Source organism: Capra hircus, chromosome 11, assembly GCF_001704415.2.
Source record: "Capra hircus breed San Clemente chromosome 11, ASM170441v1, whole genome shotgun sequence".
NCBI lineage: Eukaryota > Metazoa > Chordata > Mammalia > Artiodactyla > Bovidae > Capra > Capra hircus.
Window position 1 is genome coordinate 82,632,733 of NC_030818.1, and position 21,140 is coordinate 82,653,872.

The 21,140-nt window shown below is 39.6% G+C and overlaps 1 protein-coding gene across 3 annotated transcripts in view; it reads left to right on the top strand.

Annotated features, from left to right (window-relative positions):
• Positions 1 to 21,140, top strand: part of NBAS (neuroblastoma amplified sequence) — a 335,385-nt gene that overhangs the window by 158,038 nt on the left and 156,207 nt on the right. For 2 of the 3 annotated variants that reach the window (XM_018055620.1, XM_018055622.1), the window contains exons 29-32: positions 6,152 to 6,254; positions 10,118 to 10,347; positions 13,373 to 13,485; positions 17,780 to 17,893. In XM_018055620.1, the coding sequence (XP_017911109.1) occupies positions 6,152 to 6,254; positions 10,118 to 10,347; positions 13,373 to 13,485; positions 17,780 to 17,893 (560 nt within the window). The remainder of the gene's footprint in view (positions 1 to 6,151; positions 6,255 to 10,117; positions 10,348 to 13,372; positions 13,486 to 17,779; positions 17,894 to 21,140) is intronic. The other variant, XM_018055621.1, reaches the window with a different exon arrangement.

Consider the following 21,140-nt stretch of genomic DNA (forward strand, 5'->3'; position numbering starts at 1 on the left):
AGGCAGAATTAGCGTTTTCAAAAGCCAATTGTTTTGCAAATACCATCCCAGCCTTTTCATCTGACATTATCTTACCTATAGCGTCTAAGAGCCGTGCCACGAAGTCCTGATAAGGCTCATCAGGTCCCTGTCGGACTTTTGAGAGATCTTCTGTCTTAATACTAGAGTTAGGAAGTTTTTTCCATGCCTGTCGAGCCGCATTTGATATTTGTGGATATGCACCAGGTAAAAAGTTAAGTTGAGTATTAGTAGCCTGGAAAGCACCTTCACCAGCCAACATTTCGTAGGAAGTCTGTATACCTTGTTGCTGATTGACATCGGCTATACGAGCACACTGTTCAGCATATTCAGATTTCCATAGTAAATAATCTCCTCCCGAAAGACAGGCCCTAGCTATTTGTTTCCAATCATTTGGGGGTAGATTTTGAGTACCCAAACTTTCTATCATAGCAATAGTGAATGGAGCGGTAGGACCGTATTGTGAGCAAGCAATCTTTAACTCTTTTAATTGTTTAAAAGGCAGCGCTTCATAAAAACGCTGGTTGTTATTTTCAAAGACAGGAAAAGCAAAAGAAAAGTCGGAGACGACCTCACCAAGTCGTTGTGCTTGTTTCAATGCCTTTTGCAGCGGAGACACAATCTCAGATGGAGGAGGAGGAGGAGGAGGCCCCGGAGGGGGATCGAGACCTGCTATAATGGAAGGAGCATAGGCAGGGGGCAGAGGCGGAGCAGAAGGAGATTTAGAGTTGCTAATGGGAAGCTTAATTCCTGAACTCTGTAAAGCAACAGTGAGATTTTTTAAACATTCAATCAAATCATCTTTAGATGTTGATGCCCCCTTTTCTTGTGCTAAAAAACCCCAATCTTCTTGATGGTATTTAGCAGCTTCTTCGTCTAATTCCGCCTCATCTGTGGATGAAAGTGAATCATCATTATCTGAAGGACGCGATAATTTAGAAAACGGAGGGTCGCCTTCAACTCCCTTGGGAACAGCATACCTGGGTTCCGGATCAGGAACATGTAGAGGATTTTCTTCCTGTTTTAATAAATTTTCTAAATGTTTTAATTCATCGTTATCAAAGTCCAGACAATCACGAATTAGTGTCCAAAAGGATAAAGTTTCAACAGGCACCTTTTCAGGGCCATGTAGAGTATAATGAGCCCGAATTTGTTCCCCTACCTTTTTCCATGTTTCTAAATTTACTGTACCTTCTCTGGGGAACCAAGGGCAAACTTCCTCAATAAATGAAAGAAAATTGATTAATTTAGGTTTGGAAACAGTAATTCCCCGATGTTTCAACATTACAGATAACATATGTACAAACAATTGACGACTATGCGTCTGTCCCATATTTATACTCTCAACTATATACCTTACTACTCCTCCTCAATTTAAATTCACTTGTATACGTATATACTCACTCTTTTTAGCTAATAAGAGTAGTGGCGAGGAAAACTGTCGAAATCGAGCCCCACGTTGGGCGCCAGCCGCGGCCAGCACAAGCAAGAGTCGCACCTGCACAGGGAGAGAACGGAGCGTCCCCGCTAAGAAAAATAAGAGAGAGACAAAAGATGGGGTTGAGAGGATCAGACCAAAATGGCTGATGCCTTCCTTTATTGTGCTGCAGTATATATAGGATAAAGTACGTGACTTCTGACATTCACAAGATTGTTCTTAATCTCCAAATACAATCACAAGACCCTTACCATTGTGTACATCACAAATAGATAATCTATCTTCTATCAATAAGCTAATCTATCTTCTATGAAATGTTGCAAGAACCAAACGTCCTGGAGCCTTAAGGGTAATAAATTCTTCAGGGGGGCGGGACAGGGAGCTTAGGAACATGTCCTAGGGCTCTGCATAACGCCGAGCAGCTCCCAAGACTTAACCCTTCACGGGCAGTCCCCCGCAGATGACAGAGGATCAGATGGCTGGATGGCATCACCGACTCGATGTACATGAGTTTGGGTGGACTCCGGGAGTTGGTGATGGACAGGGAGGCCTGGCGTGCTGCGATTGATGGGATCACAAAGAGTTGGACACGACTGAGCAACTGAACTGAACTTAGCTGATGTACCCGTGAAACCTTCACCTCATCAAAATAATGTACCTAACCATCACCCCTGAAGGCTTTCTTTTGCTCATTTATAATCCCATTCCTTCTCCTGCTTCTCCCCATCACACCCCCATTCCTTGCCCAGGCTATCACTGATCTATTTTCTGTCTCTGTATCTTATTTTGCATTTCCTAGAATTTGATGTAAATGGAGTCATAGCAGTATGCTTTTTGTCTGGCTTCTTTCAGTCAGCATAATTATTTTGTGATTCATCCATGTTGTATCATGGATCCATAGTTTATTCCATTTTATTGGGTGACTACTATTCCATTGGTGGATTTACTGCACTTTGTGGATCTTTTCTACTTGTTGATGGACATTTGGTTTATTTTGAGTTTTAGCTTGTACAAATATAGCTGCTATGAATACTCGTGCACAAGTCTATGTATGGACATGTGCTTTCATTTCCTTTGGATAAATCCATGAGAGTTGAATGGCAGGATCATATCAATAGATGGATGATTAACTTTTGGAAAAACTGTCTTCCAAAGCATTTGTAATGTTTTTTTTTTTTTTTTTTAAATCAGTCTTTTAGGAGAAGTCCATCCTTGTCAATACTTGGTATGGTCAGTCTTTTTAAGTTTATTTTAATAGGTATTAATATGTTGTGGTATCTAATTTTTGTTTAAATTGCTTTATCCAAAGAGTAATAACATTGAGCATCTATTTATGTGATTATTTGCCATCATTGTATCTTCTTAGATCATTTTAAAACTGAGCTTTTGTTTCTTTACTGATTTTGAGTTTTCTTATATACTCGGGATACGAGTTCTTTTTTATATATATGCTTTTACAGAGATTTTCTCCTATCTGTCTTATCTTTTCATTTTCATACCTGTCTTTTGAAGTGCAGATTTTATACATTTTGATAAGATCCTGTTTATCAGCTTGTTCTTTGTTGATTGTGTCTTTGATGTCATGTTATGAAACGTTTGCCACAAAGATTTCCTCCTGCCATTTGTAGTAAAATTTTTAATTTTTCCTTTTGCAGTCAGATTCATGGCCCATTTTGAGAGTTCATTTTTGTTTATCATTCATGATATAAATTTTTTTTAATACCTAAATATTCCAGCATCATTTGTTGAAAAGACTATCCTTTCTGTACTGAATTGCTTTTGCATCTTTGTTGACTATCAGTCATCCATGTAATGGGGGCCTATTTTGGAATTCTTTATTTTGATCCATTGATCTATTTGTCTATCTTCTAATAATAATAACCATACTATGTTAATTGTTATAGATCTGTAGTAAGTCTGAAAATTATTGTAAATTTATAGGAAGGCTTAAAACTTTCTCCTCTTTCTGGACAGTTTATTATAGTTACTGATTTATGTGCCTTATATTTCCCTTGAAATCATCAGCTTATCCAGGGGAAGTGTTACAGTCACTGTGCATATAATTTAGAATCTTATGTATCACTGGCCATCTCTCAGTTCTTAAATGAGTAATTTAGAAGATTCTGATAATTTAAGTCTTAAGATTTCTTTACAGCTGTAAACAGTTGGTCAGGATTTCCCACCATGTTGGCTCTACTCTAGAACCCACTCTTCAATAAGAACGCGTTGGTGCTGCTGCTAGATTACGTGCTGTCTGTCCATTGAATCTCTCAAGTGCTTTTGAAATCTTTGAAGTTAGTTTCTACTTATGGCATTCTGCTTACTGAGAATATGTAAGAGAGCAGGGCCTCTTTCTTCAAGGTAGTCAACTTGAAATGAGTCTTAATTATTTCACGTATGCTACCACGGCTTGACGTTTAACAACTATAGAATTTTCTTACGCATATTCTAAATGGTGGCAGGTTTCACTGACTGTGTCACCAATGAGGTTTTACCATCTTGAATGCTGTAGTATTTTCTCTCTGGAAAATAACACGTGCCTTCATTCCAAAGTGGTAACTCATACGTCATGTTTGTATTCAGGTATCTCTGTCAATTTTTAAACCTCTTGTTATAGTGTCTCCAAGTTCTACTCTTGGTTCTTATTTACTGCATGCATTCTGAAAAGACCATTGGAAATAATGTCTTATAATTTGTTTTAATTAGAACCTGTACTTACAACTAGCCATGTGTGAGCAAGCATCAATACCATCTGTCCCGTGGTGCTGGTTTCCAGAAGAACAGCTGGGCATGAGAATTTGAATTCTACTAGACGGTGCCCAGGTCTGGTTTTACGAAGCTTGTGCAAGATGGACACTCAATTTTTCAAACATTTTGCTACTTTTTTTGCCTGCAAGCCAAATGTGAAGGAGCCCTTATTTTTTGAAGTCCACCCAAAGAGTTCACATACCAATGTCTAGCTAAAGGAAGCGCTTCAGGGATTATCCTTGAAGACTTGCGAATATGTCAGCTTGTTTTATGTATTTGTACGCTGGAAAAGAATGTGTTCTCTTAAGCTTTATTGCATATGGGATAGAAATAATTGTTCATTTTGTGCAGCAAATATAAATTTTTTTTAAATATTTTGTTTTTAATCCATAAGAGAGAAAACAGTGCATGGAAAAGAAACATTCAGTTGGTTTGACAAACACAAAACAAAACCTACCCTTTCAAGCAATGAGATTCATGAGTATATAGAACTTCAGCACTAGAAAATAAACATAAATGGTGATTACAAACTCATAGATATTCAACAGAGATGAACTTTGAAGAGAGGTGGAGAGAATTACAGCACATCCGCCCTCCTACCAGGCAATATTCATGATGGTATAAGTGACGACAGAAAAATGAACAGTGTATTTGTAACTTTCCCATTCATTCATTCACATTTGTTGAATGCTCTGTTGTACCAGAAAAATGTGAGGCATGTCTTTTCATACATTCTACTTAAAGTTAATCCTCATAATATTCAAAAAAGGGATCTGAAGTTCAAAGAAATTAGTAAGTTTATTCAATTCCATACAGGCAGTTGAGCCTGTTTTTACAGTTAGGAAAAACCTTGCTTCAGTTGTCTGTTTTATCCACATTGATCTCTTCCATTACTTATCATTGTCTGAGATGGACTTTAAGTTAGAAAACTGAAATTCAGGAGTATTAAATACTCACAGTCACAGAGCTAGTATGTGAGTCCCTGGGGCATTGTTAACAAAACCTTTTCTGCTACTGTAGAAGAATCTGAGCCATCAAATACCTAACTCTGTGACTCTGGAAGCTAAGATGACATGGTATTTGAACAACTACATTGTGTAGGCCCTCACTGCTCGAGCCCCGATTGGGAAATTGCTTCTGAGCAGAGGAAACTGTCGATAAACTGGGGAATTTGATAGGGGCTTGCTATTTTGAACTTTCCCATGTGTGGTCACTGGCTTATATTTGAGGGGACCCTGAACACTGTGGCCATGGAATTGTTGAAATAGATACCAACTTGTGTGGGGAATGAAGCATCTTCGTAAGCCAGATAGGAACTGCAGCTGCCTTACAGGGCTCTGTCTTGTCCCACCTGGGCTGGCACCTGGGTGGAAGGAACCCCCGCAACACTGTCCCAGACTCCCTGGACTCTGCCGAGACTCCCACTGAGAGGAAACCCTGAGGCTGCCCTGCTGACCAGCAGTGCGTCCCTCCTCAAGACTCAAGCCATGTGTGGCCTCTGTAGCCTTCTCCATCTGTACGTGTGGTTGAAGTTAAGGACATCCCCTGCTGGCAATTGCAAAGTGATGAGGGTGGAATTTTAAAATGCATTCTCCTGCCTCCAAGTGCTTTTTCTGCTGTATTAGAGCTGCTTTATTTTAGGCTATGTGTTTTATTTCACCATAGAAACTCACAGCTTGTATACCTTTGCCGTAGTCAGAGAGTGCTATTCCAGTTTTGTGTCTAGGCTGCCTGTGGCCGAGGTCGCTCTGCCAGCACCTCTGATGTTGTGTCACTGCCCACCTTTTCCATCTGTCTTTAATCCAAGCTTTTTTCCTTGGAAATTCAAATGAAATATACTTCTGTTGATCATCCAAGAGCTGTGTGGCATAGAGAATGGTGGTACCAATTTTTTTACTTTTGGTCAATTGACAGCAGCAATTTTCTTTTTTCTTTCTCTCCTCCCAGGCAGCCTCCTGTCGGTGAGTCTCACTGGAGAGGGTTGCTGCAGGACATGTTAACTATGCAGCAGAATGTTTACACGTGTCTGGATTCTGACGCTTGCTATGAGGTAACTTGACAGATTTTAGTGTTTCCTTTTAATTTTTAAATTTCGGTTGTTAGATTTTGTTGGTTGAACACAAAGATGATGACCAGAAGCTTTACTCCAAGTAATAGGACTGAACTATTGACAAATAGCTGGTAACCGAGTAGTGCTTTAGAGTTTGAGCACTTTCATATCTTCTTTGTTCATCGCCACACATTTGTTTAGTGGGTTAATTCTCATCTGGAAAACTCCGAATTGTACATCAAGTACAATTGTACGCCAAGTACAAGCCTCTCTTCCATAGTTTTGGTGGTCACCAAAAATGGCTTCATCGTAGTCGGACTTCCCTTGTAGCTCAGATGGTAAGGAATCTGCCTGCAGTGCAGGAGACCCGGGTTCGATCCCTGGGTCGGGAAGATCCCCTGGAGAAGGAAATGGCAACCCACTCCAATATCCCTGTCTGGAAAATCCCATGGACAGAGGAGCCTGGTGGGCTGCAGTCCATGGGGTTGCAAAGAGTTGGGCACGACTGGAGATCAGTCCTGGGTGTTCATTGCAAGGACTGATGCTGAAGCTGAAACTCCAATATTTTGGCCACGTCATGCAAAGGGCTGACTCACTGGAAAAGACCCTGATGCTGGGAGGGATTGTGGGCAGGAGGAGAAGGGGACAACAGAGGATGAGATGGCTGGATGGCATCACCAACTCGATGCATGAGTTTGGGTGAACTCCGGGAGTTGGTGATGGACAGGGAGACCTGGCGTGCTGCGATTCATGGGGTCGCAAAGAGTAGGACACGACTGAGAGACTGAATTGAACAGAACTGAGCGACTAACACTGGTGACTTGTGAAAAATGACTTCATGTACCTTAGAAAAGTCTCTCAAATGTGCCTTGTCTTCATCTCTGCTAAGTTGCAATAATCCTCCAAACTTGTTCTGCTCCTTCCATGTCTCCTTCTAACTTACACGGATTGAGAATATTCTTCTAAAACAGACCTTTTCATTACACTCTTCTTCTTAAAATGAGCTGCTTATTCCCTATGTACAGTCAGAAAGTACCCATATTTCTTACCCTGTCATAGAAAGCCATTGGCAATTCCAGCACCCTGTGCATTTCTCGCCTCTGACACACTCTACTGTGTCCCCTGGGGCTTCAATGGTGTCTGATCTGTCCTGAGTCCCTCCGCCCACCATGCTGTTCCCTGCTTCTGTGACTCTGCACGGTATTCCTTTTGCCTACCTGGAATATGTTCCTCTTTTTTAAATTTGAAAATTGATGACAACTTGTAGGATTTAGCTCACTAATCATGTCCTCTAAGATGCCTTCCTTTGTCCTTTGATGTAGCTCATCTCTTTTGTAGCCTTCCTTTCAAATGTAGTGACTTGCGTGTTTCTATGTGTGTTTCTTCCTCTTGGTCATTAGCCTGTAGGCAGGCATTATTAGATCACGTTCATCTTCAGCTCCCCTAGTGCATATTCTAGTATTTGGCGTACAAAGGGTACTTAAAGATGGCTAGTTGTCTAGGATTGTAACCCGGGAGGATTTAATCCTTATTTTGGAAGGTATGTGTATTATCACCAAATTCCTCAGGCTTTGCATGGAAAAATGATCCAGCTAACCCATTTTTAATGAGATACAGTTCACAAGAGTGTTCCCATTTGAATTTTCCTATCAAATAAGCCAGATCTAAATTGGGTAGGATATTTCTCATGTTGCTTTGCTCTGACAATCACAAAGCATAACCTGTTGATAAAATGAGAGTTATAAAATAGGTCTGTGCTTTATGAAATTGGCTGTATTTTAATTCAGGGTGGTTTTAACAAAAGAGCACTGTTGAGAAATGAACATAGGCTGTTGAGAAATGAATAGTTTTTTGTATTTGAACTTCAGATTTTTATTTGCTTGGTGGGTGTAAAGTTTATATTAATGATTACAGTCTCTGACCATGCACAACTGCCAGTAACTTCCCCCTTGTTTCTAAAGCAAAACTGGAAATTCAGTTTCAGGAGAAAATAATCTATAAGCATATGGGGCCCCACATCTTAACTGTCATTAGTATGCTTAAAGTAGTTTTTAAGTGTGCGTAGCATTATTTCCTGGTATTTTCTGATTCTGACTGAAAAATTGGCGTTAAATATATTACACTTGAACTCACTTTTGTGTAATCTATCATAACAGCTTGACATATTAAATCGTTTTTGTTATATTTTAACTCATTTGTATTAGGCTTTGATATTTTAACAACTTTGTGCTGTTAGTCTTTCTCCTTTGAGAAAACATTTTAAAGCATATTATAACTGTCTTAAACTGATTCTAGAGGATAACCCAGATGTGGCATTTGAAAATATTTTAGTGCTGTTTAAATTATGCTATATTGTCTTACTGACTTGTGGCCGTTATATTCGGTTTACCTGTTCTTGGAAATTAATTTGAAATCTCATTGGCCCAATTTTGATAAAGTGCATGAGTTCTGTATAGCCTGTAGAGCAGAAATATGTACTGTTCATTTCAGCAAAACCTTGAAAATCATAGGAGTGAATTGTAATTTTAAGTATCGGGCATTGAGTCTCTATGGCTTACCTGAATAAATCAAAGAAAAAGAGAAATTGTTACACCTAAGTCATTTTGGTCACTTAGAGTGAGCCATTTTCACCTGTTGTATAAGTGGTTAGGGTTACTGCCTGATAATTTGCTTTCTGCCAGAATATGTATTTTATAGCAGATCCCTTGTTGGAGATTAGTAATTTTATCCTTGCCAGTCATTTTAGTAAAAGCCTGTCTAAAACTACCTTTTCCAGAAGCTTAGGACAATTGAAAGTAAGGAGATCTTATGAAAATTGGGTAGCCTTCCTTTTTATAAGGAAACTCTTGCCTGTCCATTAAATGTTCTTTTCAGTTCTTGCTTCTATTTCTGTCCTCATCCAGCAGTGGCGTGATAGGAAAGAGCAGCCCCGGGGACGTTATTCCGGGGATGTTCTCCCAGGGAAGTTCTTGTGCTGATTATATATCGATATGATTAGTGTGGGCTTAAATGTATTTCTTTAATGAGACTCTTTTGGAATAAGTAAATAACCTCAGTTATAGAATAAATTTTATGTTAATTGGTACTGTTAGTTGCCTTGTAAAATGCTGTGGTATTTGCACAACTACCTTCCATCAAGTAGCTTCTGTTGTATTAAATAGTTTTTAATTTGCAGATGGGCCAAAAAAATGTCACGTGGTGTATTGTCATTCTAGTGATGAGGTGTAAGGAGAACATTTGTAGCTTAGGTATTTAGTGAGACTGAAGGTCCCCTGGAGAAGGAAATGGCAACCCACTCCAGTATTCTTGGCTGGGAAATCCCAGGGACAGAGGAGCCTGACGGACTACAGTCGGTGGTGTTGCAAAGAGTCAGACGTGACTGATAGATTGACCATGCACATACACTTCTGAGACTGACTTTATGTGCTTTAAGCAGTCATTAATTATGTGCACCATATTCAAAGATTTTCTTTTAAAAAATAAAAATGTTATAATTCACCCAGAGTGTGGGACAGTATGTCTGATGGACTTGGTTTTAGTGAGTAGGAACTTTAGGTATTTTACTTAAGGGTTCATTGTAACACATGAAAGTATGCTTACCATTAGTTTGTTCAGTTAAATTATTTCTTCTTGCTAAAAGAGGGAGTTTTTTTAAAATTGAGGTGAAATTCACATAACATAAAATTAAGCATTTTAAAGTATGCTTCATTGTCACTGAGGTACATTCACGGTATTGTGCAACCTCTGCTTGTAGAATGGATGTATTTTTTAAATTTATTATACTTGGATGTCAGAGCGTCCATTATGTTGAGAACTGGGTCCTCCCTTTCTAAGCACTAATTCTATTTTATTCTATTCCCTAGATATTTACAGAAAGTCTTCTGTGTTCCAGTCGCCTTGAGAACATCCACCTGGCTGGGCAGATGATGCACTGCAGTGGTTGCTCAATAAATCCACCAACTAGTATAGCCCATAAAGGAAAAACCCAATACAGGGTCAGTTACAAAAAAAGTATTGACTTGGTTCTGGCAGCCAGCAGAGAGTACTTCAATTCTTCTACCAACCTCACTGACACCTGCATGGATCTGGCCAGGTAGAGGAACTGTGTTCTCCATAAGAGAGAATGGGGTCAGAATACACACACTGCATTGTTGGTTTTATTCTCTGATTTACAAAATATGTTATCACAAGTACAGAGTGACCCTTCCATTTGGGGTACAGTTGCTTAGTGCTTGAATATAGAAAGAAAACTTAATTATATCATGAGTGTTCATTAGCTTATGAGCCTTTTTCTCTAGCACACTTTCCCACAGTCATTCTAGCTGATTTTCTGTAAGGTTATACTTTTCTTCTATTGGAAGAAATTCATGTTGTAGCCTATAAATCCAGGTTCTGGAAAATTTTAGCACATTAGGTCATGTCTGTATCCTTTACATGGCTTCCAGTCTGCTTAGGGACAGGAGACCTGATTAGATAATAAAACCCAAAAGTCTCTTCCAAGTGGAAATTTATGGACTAGGGATTCTATTCTTCTCTTGGCCTGTTGTATAGGAAAATTAGCGTCCCTTTTTCTTGGTATTGATTCTTAGGAGCTTTTTTTTTTTTTTAATTTGCATGTAGAACTTTAAGCCTTTGCCTCTCTTAATGGCTTAACTATGTTGCCAGCTTTTTATTGTATAGAATTTATCTTTCAAATGGCTATTTAGAATTTCTAAAAATTGTAATTGTTATTCTTTTCTCTTACATAAGGTTTCTGTCTTTTGTGTCAGACTTTGAAAGACCTTTCATTCCAAAGATCATTAAAGTCATTTTTCATATTCTTTTCTTACTACTTCAGTTTTATTTTTGCATTGAAATTTTAGGCTTATTTGGATTATTTTGGTGTAAAGATTGTGGTAGTTATTTAGTTACTTTTCCCCTCAAATGACTAGTAGTTGCTTTAACTCTAGCAAGACTTTTAAAGGTAACATTCCCCACCCCCCCAACCCCCCCCCCCCCGCCAGTGAAATCTTATCACAGAGTCATGTTTTCTCAAGGCATGTTATTAAACTTGACAAAGTTGTTTAAAATAGTTAGTAAATTTTTTCTTCTTTCCCAAGGGATAGTATTTCTATTTCAGATGATGAAAATATCAAATAGAACAGCCTTTGAAACTGGGAGTTGTGTTTGACCTAAATCTTCTTGACAGATGCTCCTAGAGATCATTTTAAAAACTATACTTGCAGTATTTTCCTTTCATCCATCTCCTCTCTCCTATGAAAGTGAAGTGAAAGTGTTAGTTGCTCAGCTGTGTCCAACTCTTTGCAACCCCATGGACCGTAGCCTGCCAGGCTCTGCTGTCCATGGAATTTCTCCTATAAGGACACACTTAAATTTTAAAAATGTCATATGTGTATAACATTGCACCAACTGATTGTGACTTGTGAGCTCAGATATATATAATTGTTCACAGTTTTATTGAAATAGAGAATAGCCATCCATTCTTATTGATTAAATTATTATTTATTTACTATTTTTTTTAATTGAAGAAGCAATGCAGGCACGAGATAAAATACGGAAAGATAAGCTATGGACAATGTCTTTCTCCTCATTATAGTTCCACTATCTTGAATGCTCTCTATACTTTTAATTTATTTCCTGTGTATCCTTCTGGAATATCTTATTGAATATTACATTCTTCTTTCCTAAGTCACAGGTGCTTACTACTTGTCCATACCTTTCTCTGTTTTGTTTTATTCACTCGCTGTCTTTATGTAGGGTTTTTCTGTGTAAGTGCTTATTGGTTTGTTGCATTCTTTTTTGGTAGTTGTAGAATATTCCATTGTTTGACTTTTATATAGTTTATTTAATTAGTTCCTGATTTAGTGCATTTTATTTCAAAAAGAGCTTATCTGTAGTATAAATTCCTAAAACTGGAATTCCTGTTTTCAAAGGTAAATGCAGTTGGAATTTTCGTAGATACCATAAATAGGTTATATACTGTTTACCCTTGAACCAGTAGTATGTGTTAGTGCTTATCTGCCCTAATTTTTGCAAGAAGAAGATAGGCCTATATCTGTCAGTTGGTCATGTAGGTAGACACTGGCCGAGACATCTTCCTGTGATGGTCCAGGATCTTAGACTCATTCGCTCTTCATGGCCTGACCTCTGCCTGTCCTTTCTAGTCTCATGCTCCACTGTTCCTCTGCTGCTAAGTCGCTTCAGTCGTGTCCGACTCTCTGCGACCCCACAGATGGCCTCCCACCAGGCTCTGTCGTCCCTGGGCTTCTCCAGGCAAGAACACTGGAGTGGGTTGCCATTTCCTTCTCCAGTGCATGAAACTGAAAAGTGAAAGTGAAGTTGCTCAGTCGTGTCTGACTCTGAGCGAACCCATAAACTACAGCCTACCAGGCTCCTCCATTCAGCAGATTTTCCAAGCAAGAGTACTGGAGTGGGGTGCTAGTGCCTTCTCTGCACTGTTCCTCTACGTGCATCTTTCAGAAAATAGATTTGTTGTTAACTAAAATTTATCAAGTATGCTTTCTCTGAGTTTCACAAAATTTGCTTAAAATCCTCCATAGGTATCACAAATTCTTAGTTATCAAATCACTGTCACTTATATTTATCTCAGTACTGCATCAACAACTGATTGTTTCTGATCAGCAAAATGTCTCCTGTGCACTTTGTTAGGTTATTCTTTTTTCCTTTGAGAGACAGAGTTGTGACCGAAATCAAGACATTTCTGCTTTCCTTAGAAGAATACTGGAAATTATCTGAATTCTGTCTTTTTGCTTAATCCTTTTTATATCATCATTATCTTTGAGGTTAACAGTAAACAGAGCACTAAGCCCAGAGCTAACCTATCTTGCTTTATCCTTTGATACCTTATGAGCTGTAACCTGCGCAAATCGCTCACATCTGAGCTTCAGTTTTGGCTTCCTTGCAAAGCAAGTGGTGATATTTCTCTGTCTCACAGGCTTGCTGTGAGGATTAAGTAAGAGATCAGGAAGCCTCTAGCAGAATACCTGGAAGGAAGTTGCTGTCTGATAAATGTGTTGGATCTCTGTGTTGTCGATCATAGAAGGGCAGTTTAGCTGAACAGATGCTACGTTTCCACTTTAAAAATGATTTTGTCCTAGGTGCTGTTTACAGCTGATAACAGATCGACCTCCTGCCATTCAAGAGGAGCTCGATCTTATCCAGGCCCTGGGGTGCCTTGAAGAATTTGGGGTGAAGATCTTGCCTTTGCAAGGTGAGTTTTCTACTTAAGTGTTGCACTTTCATTAACTTATTTTGCATAAATTCACTAGTATTCCTGTTTAGGTGTCGAAATAAAGAGTACTTTTGGTCATTTAATCCATTAGCAATAGGTTCTGCCCTCTGTCCCATTTTTCAGTGACATTAGTACAGCAGTGAGGCTGTTGGATAACAGCAAAAAGAGAAATTGGGGATTACAGGTGAGAGTTTCATGTTTACATCAGTTTTGGATTGAAATTTATTTGTTTCAGTTGTGTAATTTAGAAGTAGCTCTAAATGATAATAGTTTATTTCTTCTTATGCTTACTGTAGAATATTCTTTAATTGAATCCGTATTTTTTTAAACAGAGGGAATGACAGGAAATTGTTGTTTAGAGTTAAATTACTAACAGTATGTTAGCACTGCTCAAGTTCTCTTACCTAAAGGTGGAAGTCAGATTCAGTTCAGTTCAGTTCAGTCACTCAGTCGTGTCCGACTCTTTGAGACCCCATGAATCGCAGCACTCCAGGCCTCCCTGTCCATCACCAGCTCCCGGAGTTCACTCAGACTCACGTACATCGAATCAGTGATGCCATCCAGCCATCTCATCCTGTGTTGTCCCCTTCTTCTCCTGCCCCCAATCCCTCCCAGCATCAGAGTCTTTTCCAATGACTCAACTCTTCGCATGAGGTGCCGAAAGTACTGGACTTTCAGCTTTAGCATCATTCCTTCCAAAGAAATCTCAGGGTTGATCTCCTTCAGAATGGACTGGTTGAATCTCCTTGCTGTCCAAGGGACTCTCAGAGTCTTCTGCAGCACCACAGTTCAAAAGCATCAATTCTTTGGCACTCAGCCTTCTTCACAGTCCAACTCTCACATCCATACATGACCACTGGAAAAACCATAGCTTTGACTAGACGGATCTTATTAGTACCAGCCCAAACAAGTCATCTGTCCTTTTGGGACAGTGGGCATCTCCCAGTGTCCTGAACCTCACCTGATAAGCAGGAGAGAGATTTTCTGTGGCTTCAAACCCTGCACCTCAGTGCCCTAAATGAAGTGAGTGTGTTTGGTGATTCGCGGTATGCTTGGCTAGTTTCCATGTAATCTCTGATCTTTATTCTTAAAAAAGATTTTTAATTTTTTTATTGAAGTGTAATTGACTGACAGTGTTGTGTTAGTTTCAGGTGTACAGCAAAGGGCTCTCATCTTTATTCTAACTCTGGAAATGTTCAGAATTGGAAGTAGGAGAGGTTTTGCTAGGTTCTTTTCATCTCTGGTTTTTGATAAATTTTCACTGGAATTGTGTCTCTGGTGTTTGTTTTTTTTTTTAAAAAAACTTCTATTATCATTGATCAATGATAGTCTGTTACAGGTTCCTTGGTGTGTTTATCCTCTGAGATTATTTGAGTCAGATGGATCTTAGTGAATGTCAGCCAGTGGAGACATTCTCATGTGGGTTTCCACTGTAGTTTTACTAAAAATGAAAGTTCTGCTTGTCAGACAAATATCTAAGATTTTTTAAAGGTGGTATTACTATTATCTTGATTATTGTTTGAAAGTAATAAGTATGTGATTTTAAGTATCCTGCAGCATCTTAAATAGGTATATTCAAGGTGATTGTTAAATCGCTAGAAAAGTCTATTCACTTGTACCATTCATTTAATTTTTGAGCTCAAACCTTCTTTAAATTGTGAGGATCAGTCAGAGTTACCAGCAAGCATTTTTAGTTTATTCCCAAATGTCTTAAATCATTAACCACTTCCCCAATACGTATATTTTTAATTGAAGATTTCAATCATGAGAGAGTCCAAAGTAGTATGAAACTTTTGTCCTTCTTGTATCTCTTGTTAGGTCAGGCCACTATAGCTTTGACTCTGTATGTATCTTTTAGCTAGTTATTTAATCCAAGCAGATTGATACAATACAAAAAAAAAAAAATGGATTCCCAAATGCTGTTGAAGTTTGAAAGTTATATTGAGCTCTGATTTTTCTGTGGTACTCAATTAGCAATGTTTACAAATCAGCTGATGGATTTAAATATTTTCAACCAAACCTGCCACCTCACTGAGAAACTTCCTGACTGAGGAGAGTCTTAAGAAAGATGTTGCTTTCATGTCCTGACAGCTTTTCAGTTTATATATTGATTTGGAGTTTCCTATTAGAATGACTCCTGGATGTGGAGATGGAATATTCCTTTTCTGTGCTGTTTGTTGTATTTATGCCACAGGTGCAGCTTAGGTTTAAGCTGTTTTCATGTTCATCAGTAATACTGGATCAACAGAATAACTTGATATTTAAAGACTTATGATCCGGCTATTTTTTTTTTATTGTAGCCAGTGTACAATAGTACACTTTGCTTTGTTTTGATGCCCTTCTTTACCTACACTATCAGAGTTGATGTTTCCAGTGGTGAAGGCTAGTGTTGCTAGATATAATGCATGAGTTAATAGAAAACAGGATCAGAAATGTATAAAAATGATTCCTTATGTAAGGGTCACCTATGATGTGTTTGTGTGCACTTTTCCTTCTATCTTGGGTGTCTATGTTGTATTCAGTTCAGTTCAGTCACTCAGTCGTGTCTGACTCTTCACGACCCCGTGAATTGCAGCACGCCAGGCCTCCCTGTCCATCGCCAACTCCCGGAGTTCACTCAGATTCACGTCCATTGTGTCAGTGATGCCATCCAGCCATCTCATCCTGTCGTCCCCTTCTCCTCCTGCCCCTAATCGCTCCCAGCATCAGAGTCTTTTCCAGTGAGTCAACTCTTTGCATGAGGTGGCCAAAGTATTCTTATATTCAAGTGAACCAATTTAAGATATGTCAGTTATCTCTGTGTTCTTTCTACAATAGAGTCCATTGATTTTCCAGACTTAAGAGTGTTGTGTTAAGCCCAGCCTTAGGTCCGTTAGGGTTAGTCATTCAGTTGTGTCTGACTCTTTGCCACCCCATGGACTGTAGCCTGCCAGGTTCCTCTGTCCATGGGATTTTCCAGGCAGGAATACTGGGGTGAGTTGCCATTTCCTCCTCCAGCAGATAATCCTGACCCAGGGATCAAACCTGGGTCCCTTGCATTGCAGGCCGATTCTTTACCATCTGAGCCACAAGGCAAACCCACTTTTTCACGTATTGCTGAATAACTGGACACTCTTCTTAACTTTTCTTTGTATTTAACTTTTCTTGTTTACAGAATGAGTATATTAATAAGCATCTTATCGAATTTCTTACAAAGATTAAGTCTGTTATGTTTACAGTGTTTGGGATATAGTAAGAGCTCTGCAAGTATCAGCTGTCATTTTATGATTTTCCTTGGAGTTCCTCTTAATGCTGGCAGAATTAGAGTGGTCTTACCCTCTTTTGCCTTCTCCCTCTTTCCCTCCACTCCTGTCCCTTCCTTTTCCTCTCTCCATGCTCCTTTCCTTACATTCAATAAAAATTAATTTAGGCACATTTATTCTAGCAACCAAAATAATGAAAGGGTACCTCTTGACTTTGAGGGACTAACACCCTGCTAGGCATTGTATACAGTCGTGATTTTGTCTTCTTGTGTTTAGATTCTGATTCAGCCCACTTTGACCTGTGTGATCTGTGTCAACTTAATGGCTTTGAACTTGACCTACCTCAGATGGAGATAATAGTAAAATATTCCCTAGACAGTCCTGAAAGTTATATCTTGAATACTGAAAATTCTGGGTTAATCTTGGCGAAAACTATTTAGAGGAATTCTTTGTATCATTCTTGCAACCTTTCTGAAAGTCTGAAATTTAATCCCAATAAAAATTTACCCTTCCTCCAAAAGCCTGTTCCAAAGAAAAGCTACTACCTTTCTCCTTTATGTCGTTTATATAAATTGGACCAGTGAGTGCTTCAAGGACTTTTACTGTCCCAACTGAAGTGATGTGGCAGAGGCAGAAAGTGGATATTTGGAATTTGGAATGGATTTGGGGAAGCTGAGGTATGGTGGGCAAACAGGTGTACAAGGAAGTATATGAAATTTTCAAAGACAAATACCACTGTCTTTAAAATTTTCCGTTAGTCCTGATTTGACAATGCAGCACTTCTCTCTTAATTTCAGAATGTCAGTTCACTTGCTGTATTTCAGAACTTTGGTGATAAAGGATCTTTAATGTACGTTATTTATTCAGAATCAACAATAACTTTATTATTTTTTTAAATTGTCTTTTACTTAATTCTTATTGATCTGGGGGTACACACAGTTTTCATTTTGTTCATTTGCCTTAAATTAGGAAGGTCGTCATACCTTTGTTGTGTTCCTGGTCACAAGTCATCAGTGTGTCTTTCTTTGTAGTGCGCTTGTGCTCTGATCGGATCGGCCTCATCAAGGAGTGTATTTGCCAGTCCCCCATGTGTTACAAGCAGTCCACCAAGCTGCTGGGCCTCGCTGAGCTGCTGAGGGTAGCAGGTAAGTTTTGAATGCTTAACTGCAGAATCTGTGTTATTCTGTGCATCATCCTAGGAAAACACTGGAATGTGCACTACTAGGTGTGAGAGGAGCTGCTTTTCAGCAAGATTTTGTCTTTTCCAGCAAGATTGGCATGTTATAAAAATGTGTTCCTGTGTTGAGCTGCTTGGACCTCTGTCTTCTAAATGAAGGCAGACTTATTTGGGGTTCCATGGTCATGCAGGGTTAGAAACAGAAGTCAGAGTTACCGTTTATAACCAGAAAGCTTAAAAAGTAGGGCAAGCCAGCTCAGCTAGTCCACCTTCTGTTTCCACATTTGGTATAATATTTTTGAACCTGAATAATTACTTAGAAAAAATTGTGCATTTACTGTTTGGCCAGGTTTTCACATGCATTATCTTATTTCATTTTCTGTTAAATGATGTTGATGTTTTCTTCCTATTTTATGAGGGGAATTGAAGGTCAGAGAAGTTAAGGGTCTTGCTCAGCAGGGTGAAGTAACAGAGCATTTCTGAGTCTAGACTTCATGTGTCACACTGTTGTGCTTACCAGTCTTTTAACATTTTTCTTTTGTATTTTTGACTCATCCAATGTGTATCCCACCTGATGGACATCTTCAAGTGCGTCCTCATCTTCTTAAATAGATTTTAAAGTGTGCAGCTTAAGATTTTCAAATCCAGCACAATTTTGTGACAGATACCTTCCCATTTCAACTAAAAGAATGAACATGAGCCCGCCCGCTGATTCGAAACACCAGCTGTCTATGCTGGACATGTCTGTTGGTTTGCTAAGTGGTCTTCCTTTGGGACCCCGTCCCTCTCCCAGCCCATGTGACCCCAGGAGACTTGCCCGTCAACATGCTTTGCCACAGTGATTGGCACTGTCGTCCTGCCAGTACCTTCTGTCCACCTGCCAGTGCAGAGATGACCGTGCGACTCAAGACAAACCAATCAAAATCTTTCCTGACGTTTGATATATAAACACAGGAAGACAGAGGCACATTCTTCTTTTCTAAATTAAATTCGTAAGGATACAGCTTTGGGGATGCTGGCAGTCATTTGTCTGATCAGTTTTCTGAAAATGAATCCATTTAAGAGAGAAAAGGAAAACCCCCAGTGGCAGCCTACATGCCTCAAGATCTAGTCCTGCCTGAAGATGCTTTTAACCCCAGAAATTGTTTTTAGTTAAAATGGGGTTAAATTCCATGTTTAGCTTAAAAAATGTAAAGAGGATTTTGTTTATATTTTGAGCTTTAAGTAAATATATATATGTATATGTATATTTGGTAGACACATTTATGTTTTAAAATCTAAATAGAACTCTTCTTCTTAAGGCTTTATAGTTGTGTCAGATGTCCTTTTCTGAAAGCATAACACTAGCATTTGTATCTCTGGCCTTGGAGATGTGCTCAGATATACCTTGGGGGCCAGGCAGCCATCAGGAAGTATCTTGGAAGGCTGCAGAGAAGTTGAGTGTGGGGTCTGAAGACTGGTCCCGTCCTTACTCTCCTATTCATTTGCTAAATGACTTAAGCTTTAGCTTCTGGGAAGTAGGAGTGACACCCCCTGCTTTAAGTCTAGGTTATGAGACTCACATGAGTTAATGCATATGAAAGCACTTTGTAAACTTGAAAGCACTCTGATCATCAGGGAAGAATTTCATAAGGATCCAGTTCATAGACACTAATGAAGCAGTCAGGGATGCTGTCTACATTTTCCATGTACCTGCCTACTATTGTTAATTTTCATTTTTATCCCTGTGACACTGACCTAAAAATAGGAATATCAGTGATCAAGATAGGCCTGCATTTTTAATGGTGTGAACATTACTCTTCAGTCCTGCCGGGGAACACCTGGTGTTCAAATCGCTTTTCTTTGTTGCAGCTATTTTAGTTCTCCTATTTGGACCCACCTCAACTTGACCACCTCTGTTTCACAAACTTGAATGTGGAATCTGTGTTATAACTTCAGTCCAGTATCATTAAAAGAGAAGACTAGTATCCATATTTCATTCAAAGTGGAGCTTTTATTGTGAGCCCCCTGAGTGCACATAATAGCTACTGTGTATCCATGACTGCTGTGTGCCAGCTCCCTTCTGTGCCCTTTTAACACACTGGCTCTTCTGCTGTTCACTGCAGGCTCTCCTTACTGGCATTCTGGGGAAATAGAGGCCCCAGAGAGGAAAGTAATACCACTTTGTCAGGTACTTTGGATACAGAGTTCTGTTACATACCTGCTGCCCTCTGGGAATTTAGCATCTTAGAGGGCTGCAGAAGCAGAGAACTATGTTGCATCATGGGGTATGAGGGTAGTCCATGGCTTCTGTAAACAGATGTTAGAGAATCTGAAAGGCAACTGTAATGTTTAGCTGGGGGTGGAGTGGTGTTAAGAAAGGGATCACAGGCAGGTGACATGTATCTGAAGCTTACAGAATGCTGCAGTTATTTATTGCTGCTTTATAAACCACCCCGAAACCTAGCAGCTGAAAATAACAACAGTCATGTCCTCTTATCTCTTCCAGTTCTGAAAGTTGACCGGGCAGTTCAGGGTCTTTTATGAAACTGCAGTCAGATATTGCGGTTAGGGCTGTGCTCATCTCAAAGACTGCTTTGTTCACATGTCTGGCACCTGGGCTGAGAAGATTGAAAAAGCTGGGGGCTGGAGTAGCTCGGGCTTTCTCTTCTCTATGTGATTTGTCCTTACCATCTTTCCTTATTTTGTTGTCAGACTACCTGGATTTCTTATGTGGTGGCCGAGGGCTCCCAGAGCCAGTATCCCAAGTTCAGTTCAGTTCAGTCGCTCAGTCGTGTCTGACTCTTTGTGACCCATGAATTGCAGCACGCCAGGCCTCCCTGTCCATCACCAACTCCCAGAGTCTACCCAAACACATCTCCATTGATTCGGTGATGCCATCCAGCCATCTCATCCACTGTCGTCCCTATTCTCCTCCTGCTCCCAATCCCTCCCGGCATCAGAGGCTTTTCCAATGAGTCAACTCTTTGCATGAGGGGGCAAGAGTATTGGAGTTACAGCTTTAGCATCAGTCCTTCCAATGAACACCCAGGACTGATCTCCTCTAGGATGGACTGGTTGGATCTCCTTGCAGTCCAAGGGACTCTCAAGAGTCTTCTCTAATACTGCAGATCAAAAGCATCAATTCTTTGGCGCTCAGCTTTCTTCACAGTCCAACTTTCACATCCATACATGACCATTGGAAAAACCATAGCCTTGACTAGACGGACCTTTTT